Source organism: Musa acuminata, chromosome BXJ2-8 (genome assembly GCF_036884655.1).
Source record: "Musa acuminata AAA Group cultivar baxijiao chromosome BXJ2-8, Cavendish_Baxijiao_AAA, whole genome shotgun sequence".
In the NCBI taxonomy this organism is placed as follows: domain Eukaryota; kingdom Viridiplantae; phylum Streptophyta; class Magnoliopsida; order Zingiberales; family Musaceae; genus Musa; species Musa acuminata.
In genome coordinates this window covers 42,799,181-42,805,547 of record NC_088345.1, presented here as the reverse complement: position 1 = coordinate 42,805,547, position 6,367 = coordinate 42,799,181, and the positions used below count along the sequence as shown (strand labels likewise).

General features: G+C 55.5%; 2 protein-coding genes across 2 annotated transcripts; one reads left to right on the top strand and one right to left on the bottom strand.

Moving 5' to 3' along the window:
• LOC103994684 (ethylene-responsive transcription factor 12-like) lies at positions 1 to 1,490 on the top strand. Its single transcript, XM_009415088.3, has one exon. It carries the CDS (start codon positions 732 to 734, stop codon positions 1,236 to 1,238), a length of 507 nt encoding a protein of 168 aa, XP_009413363.2. The 5' UTR covers positions 1 to 731; the 3' UTR covers positions 1,239 to 1,490.
• A 2,616-nt stretch (positions 1,491 to 4,106) lies between these two features.
• Positions 4,107 to 5,061, bottom strand: LOC135619519 (ethylene-responsive transcription factor 4-like). Its single transcript, XM_065121618.1, has one exon. It carries the CDS (start codon positions 4,970 to 4,972, stop codon positions 4,289 to 4,291), a length of 684 nt encoding a protein of 227 aa, XP_064977690.1. The 5' UTR covers positions 4,973 to 5,061; the 3' UTR covers positions 4,107 to 4,288.
• Positions 5,062 to 6,367: the final 1,306 nt, after the last annotated feature.

Here is a 6,367-nt window from a genome sequence, read left to right as displayed (position 1 = left end):
TGTGACGCGTTCAAATACGTTGTTATACTAACCCTAGACGGTAATGTTGTACCGAGGTAAAAGCATTTATAAAGATCCAAGTGGCCGCTCTACCTCTTCATGCAACTCCTCTGAAAACGTTGTACGCAGGACGTAGCTGTTCCCCGTCCCAAGACAGCCCGACGCTGTTCTCTTTCCTCGCCGCAGCCACCCACAGGGAGCTTTTTACCCTTCTTCCTGGACCTCTCTCTCGCTCTCTCCATGTCTATTTGTCTCGTTCTCTTTGGGAAGCCTATTTGCAAAGGAAGCAATACGTGCAGCTACGTAGAAGAAACGAAAAAGTAATTAAGGATGCTGGCAGGCGCCGCTCCGCTCCTCAGTCCGTACGGTCAGTGGGGGACGAGACAGCGAGAGATGGAAGAGCGAGTAGCGCAAGGGGGTGAGAGACCGCACGCCTGTACCCGCTTCTCAAGATGTGGTAGGGCTGACGCGAGGCTCACATGAGGTCGCTGCGACACGTCAAATCATGCGGCGGCTCACCTCTCTCTTCCCCTTCCCCTCTTATTGAGTTGTACCTGTCTCTTCGAAGACAGCAGCAGCAGCGGTGTAGGTGAGCAGGAAACATCGGTGGCCAAAACCCATACACATACACGCATCTCTCTGTCGCTCTCTCGGTCGCTGTTTCCTTCTTCTGTTCATGAGGATTGTAGAGGAGTAACGTTGCGGTGGGAACCTGTGAGACGGCAAGGAGAATGGAGGGGACGAGGTCAGGAGGAGAAAGGAAGCAGCAGCAGCAGCACTACAGGGGGGTGAGAAAGAGACCGTGGGGGCGATACGCGGCGGAGATACGGGACCCGTGGAGGAAGGCGCGGGTGTGGCTCGGCACCTTCGACACCCCCGTGGAGGCCGCCCTCGCCTATGACCGCGCGGCTCGGTCTCTGCGGGGAATCAAGGCCAAGACCAACTTCCCCCACCAGTTCGCGCCAGCCCCCCCGCCTCCGCCAAACCCTCCGCCCTCCTTCGCAGCCGCTCTCGACCTCAACCACCCATCCTTGCACCTCTGGCTCGGCCCAACCCCACCCTCGCCATCGCCACGTTCTCCACCGCCGTCAACCAAGCTGGCCTTGGGAGCGTTCGTGCCTCGAGAGCCTCCGGCTGCTGCCACCTCGTTCTACGCCGTCTCTGCCGGGGGCTTACCGTTGGATCTCAACGAGCCACCGCCGCAGCTGGCGCCTGCCTTATCGCCACTCTTCAATTGAGCAGCCTTCCTCTGATATGCTAGCATTAATATGCTCTGCTGATCTGATCCGTGCATGTGATATCTTTCTCTTGTTATTTACGCTTTCTTTCTTCTTCTACTCGTTTTAAGATTCTTGACGTAGGTTTCGGAGAAGAACAGTAGGGAAAGTAGCAAGCATGCACCTAAAAAATCCATCCAGCTGTATATACTTGATGTTTAAGTGCGTCTTCTCGAATCCTTTTCCTTCAAGGATAGTTTTATGTGGTCGATCCGCACATGTTCTTCTTTGTATTACCTTCCTATTCTCCCTCCTTAGTTCCAAGTCCATGCGGACCTTCAGGAAGTCGATCCTTGTGTCTATCGTCATACATTTACAAACCTTCAGCGCATGCATGCTCATGCTTTTCTGTATACATCATCGAGTTCGGTGGTGGTTCCCACAAAGTTAGGCTTTTTCTTCGTCGTGTTGTGGGATTCATAGGACCATTGTGGCCGTGGATAAAAAAGAAAAAGGAGACAAAGGAGCGGCGGCCGCAGCGCGGTGCACGCACATCTTTTATTTAATGCAGCGACGAGTCCTTGGGCTTTGCTTTTGGACGAAGAATAGTGGCCGAGTCACGTGTCGCCAAAGCAAGAGCGGAAAGCAATGATCTTGCGCTTGGGCAGCTGACGTCGACCCGATTTCATGTTGTCATGGGAAATTACGGAGGGCGGAACAACCACTGTTTCTGTGGAATAAAGCCATTTCATGTTGGTCTTTAGTAATCGTTGTTTCACATAATCGAATGAACTAGTACGATCATCACCTGTCGAAAGTGGCGACGAATAATATTTGATGAAGAAGGTGCATTGCAAAGCCCAAAATCTGAGTCCCAACCAAATTTGATGAGAGAAGAATCAGGAGCGAAAGAAACTAGAGATGTAAATTAAGAAGTGAGAATTGCGGCAAACGAAAAAGGAGGACAAAAAGAATAAGAATCATACGTCTGCAACTTGGCATAAGATCGGATAACATCCATGTCTCTATCTATGATTTGGTGACCTCAGGTTGACCCCAGAGTCTTCGCTGGAAACTGTTGCTCGGCCGCACCTCTTCCACATCAGAAGCGGCGTCGTGAAAGACTCAGCCAGATAATGCGGTTGTTGGGTGATCTTTTGGTAGGGATCTTCCGTGTTCTGTCGCCATGGATCTGAACCTGTGAAGGTACGAACTTGCCATCAACTTCATCACTGTGGCTGTTGCCGCACAGCAACCAAAGGGGCAGGCGGCCTGGACGGTGGTGCGGAAACGGTTGAGATCGCACCGTTCGCGCTCTAAGATGAGCAGATAGGTGGGGCCGGATTGTGATGGGTGGGGGTCCAGCCGGTGGAGATTGGTCAGTAAGCGTGTACACGTTAAGCATCGAAGCCAACATTTATGGCGTCTTCAAAGCAACGTTGCGTGGTTTTTGCATCGCTGTCACACGTTTCCCCCACCTCTCTCCCTCCTGTTCTGGCCGCCGGTAAATCCAACAACAAAAGAATAAGAGAAAAAAATATTTTGATACCCGCCTCAGATACCGTCAGGTTGTCCTGCGTGGGCCCACACACTCAAACATATCAACACACAGAATGGACGGACCGGTAAACATTTGGGTGGAGGAAAGCATATCCGAAAGCAAAAGGAGCGCTTGCGGGCCCCCCTTGCTCCCTCCGCGCGTGTTAAAGGGGCGGGATTAGATGCGTTTTAAGTACGGGCCGGCCGCAGGCAGGTAGACAGCCAAGCGGCACGTGGCTCTAAGCGGCGCAGTCCACGTGCGGGGCCCTTCGCTCAACCACCGAACCACGACGCGTCATGCGACGAGCGCGGCTCGACGATGGCAACTAATGACACCATCTGCTGACGTTTCATGTTATCGTTGGCTGGGAATCGGCGGAGCCCCTTCGATCAACGAGAGATCTACGATCCTTCTGGCGAATAGAAGCCCGCCACGTCGTCCAAGGTATTTGTATGCTGTCCGCTAAAGGACAGCCGTGCCCGGCCACCCGCCGCGACCGCCGTTCCTCCTCCTTAACGTCACCCTCTCCCACACGCTTCCCCCTCACTGCCTCCGCTGGGTCCGAGACGTGCCCTCCTCGACCGGACCACTCGAACCCCTCCGTGCGGCAGCGGCCATGCTTAGCAACCCACCCCCCCACCCCCGAAAACAAGAAAACCACACCGCCCTCGAACGAAGGCTCTCCATTTTACCCCCTTCATCATTGGCGAAAAGAATGTGGGGCCCCAGTCCAGAGGTGCGATTAGCGACGCGGGTAACGAATCGCAGGTGGGGAAACAATCGGTGTGATACGAGAGAGCAAGCTTCTGCATAGAACTCGATCACGACCGCGACGGGGGTCCATGTAAAAGCTGCCGCCCCTCCCCGCGCCACCCCACATCCCCAACCACCGCGCCGGACCATTCACGTGCCCGAAACTTCCGCAAGAATATTCTAACCCGAGGAAGGGCCGGTTTCCCCTCGCCGTCAACGATACCGCTCTAAACCCACCGTTTCTGCAGACGACAGGATCCGTGGGGCCCAGCCGGCCCCCGACAGAGAGAGCTAAAAGTGGGGCGTAGATTTAAACCGGCACACATCAGGCGCGCACACGTGTCCCACCCTGTCCCCTACACCGCGAGTCCGGCTGCCGTCAACACGCTTCTACCCACGCCCAAATAGCACTCGCGATTCGCTCTCTCAGGTCTCATCGATCGCCACGCGTCGACCGGTTCGATCCAGCACCCATTTTAAAGCAATCGTGAGAGAGGAAACACTATCATCATGATGAAAATTAATAATATATTCTGAAAGATAAGAGCACTGAGAGTACACCTCATCTCGGAGCCGACTACATGAGTTCCTTCCCGGAAGGCAAAAGGAAAAAAGGCGAAATAACAGAAGAAAAGCTAAATATTTACAAAATTTGCTTCCTTTTTTCGAACATCGCTTGCATAAGCGGAAAAAGAAGGAAATAAAGAGGATTTTTTTTCTTCTTTTGTTGATATCAGAGGAGTGGAAGAGTTTGGGGGACGGTCTGACGGTTTCCGAGTCACACGATCTCCTCCGGCGGAGGGAGGTTGAGGTCGAAAGCGAGAGGGAACGTCTTCGCCTGCGGAGGAGGAGAGCGATAGTCCGGGTGGAGATCTACGACGGAGGAGGAGTCGGAGTCGCTCTGCACGGCGACGGCGGGCGGCGGCTGGAAGCAGGCGACGATCATCGGCGGGCAAAGGGCCAGCTGGCGGTTATTCGTGGCCGACTTTGCGTCCAGGAAAAAGAACTGCTGGGCCGACGGGGCGGCGGTTGGGTATGACTGAAAGGGGAAGCGACCGCCGGTTCCGCCGCGGTAGAGGAGGCCCAGATCGAGGGAGGGTGGGAGCGGAACAGCGAGTGGAGGCACCGCCGCCGCAGCCACCTCGCGGCCTGAGGATTCCACGGTGCTGCTCTGACTACTGGGGCTGCCAGTGGCAGCCGGGACGGCGCTGGGGCTGCTGCAGGCGTCTGAGAAGGCGAAGTTGGTCTTGGCCTTGGCGCCGCGGAAATCGCGGGCGGCGTTGTCGTAGGCTCTGGCGGCCTCCTCTGCGGTGTCGAAGGTGCCGAGCCAGACTCGGGTCTTCTTGCTGGGGTCGCGTATCTCGGCGGCGTACCGGCCCCACGGCCGCTTCCTCACCCCTCGGAAACGCATCTCCTTCCCTTCACCGTCGGCGACGGTGCTGAGCTTCCCCCTTGGAGCCATGGAAAAGGAACCCAAACTCACGCCTTTCTTTCGACTGTTCGATCCTCTCCCTCTGTTTCGGTTTCCGCGGTGCCTCTGCAGACGACGCAGGGCATTATATATATAGTGGGAGGGGGGTGAGCGGCTTGGATTAGTGTATTAAATAACGATTAGGCTCAGTCAACGAGTGCTTTGACTGTCTCGCCTCGCCCCCCTCGGTGCCGAGCGTGGTCGCATTTAATCGTCCTCTCCGTCCATGCACTTTGCTTCGGGAACCCTTTCGGCCACCCTGTAGTGGTACACTAGCGGGCGCCACCCAACGGCCTTACCCAGCCGCCCTCTAGGGGCCCGAAAGAGTTTTGGTTTACGCACCGCGTACGTGGCCGGAAGCAGTCGTGACACGCCCTTCGGGGCGGCTTCCGCTTTTTTGGACATGACGCCGTCACTTGGCGGGCGGGCGTCAAGATACGTGGACGCGACGGCTGTTCCACCGGGTCGAGTAAACAGGCACTTCCGTGGCGGAGGGCGTCTGCCGCCTCACCGCTTGCGTGACGCGCGTAGGATTCTTCGAGTGGGCTTAGGCAGTCGGGGGGGGTAAACGGCGTGACTCGCGGCGCCTCCGGGTGGCGATGGGGCCCGCACCGCCTGTCGGCATCGCGCCGCGAGTAACTCGGATCACGGATGGGCCACTCGGCACGGAAATCGAAGCGGCTGCGAACCAACGCGTGTCCTCGTTGATTCTGCGCCGGCCTTGTGGGCGGAGGGCTCCCCGCGTGGGTGGGGCGACACGATTGGATGGACTCAGTCACGGGGAGGTGGGGCGGGGCGGAGGGCATCGGACGGCTTTGATGGCTCCTCACGGAAACGAACGGCTAGGATGAAACGGTGGAGGCTATAATGGACCGACGCTAACGCGGCAGGGTGTCGGCACTGGTACGGGACTCTCCGTGCGAGTCGCGTCCACGTGCCGCCTATACTTTTTTCGTGTCGCAAAATCGAATGCCTGCTGTTGTTACCCCCTCATCGTCGCCATGGGTCGTGCTTTAGGGCGACAATCCTATTTCAGAAAAAAAAATAAAAAGAAGGTTATATTCACAAATAATTTTGATTATACAATGAGAAGAATTTATGAAAAAGAAAAAAAAAACCATACGCAATCCTACCTGATTTCCCAATCGGAACCAATTAAATCCGATCTCATTTAAGATTATCATTCTCGTTTGCAGCATATATTTCTTTCGTGTGGTTTTTGGTATATAGCTTGGCAGATCCATGATCCTTCTCTCTTCTCGGCTTGACGTGTGACGACGTAACATGTGATGCCGTGGCTTGCCGACATTTGCCTCTGCGTCATGTTACGCTGAGTTGACTTGGTCACCGTCGTTGATTTCGTCTTGATGCTCTGTGCCATGCAAT

Excerpts from the sequence above, each read along its gene's own strand:
- LOC103994684 (XM_009415088.3), top strand. The coding sequence starts at position 732 with ATGGAGGGGACGAGGTCAGGAGGAGAAAGGAAGCAGCAGCAGCAGCAC.
- LOC135619519 (XM_065121618.1), bottom strand. The coding sequence starts at position 4,972 with ATGGCTCCAAGGGGGAAGCTCAGCACCGTCGCCGACGGTGAAGGGAAG.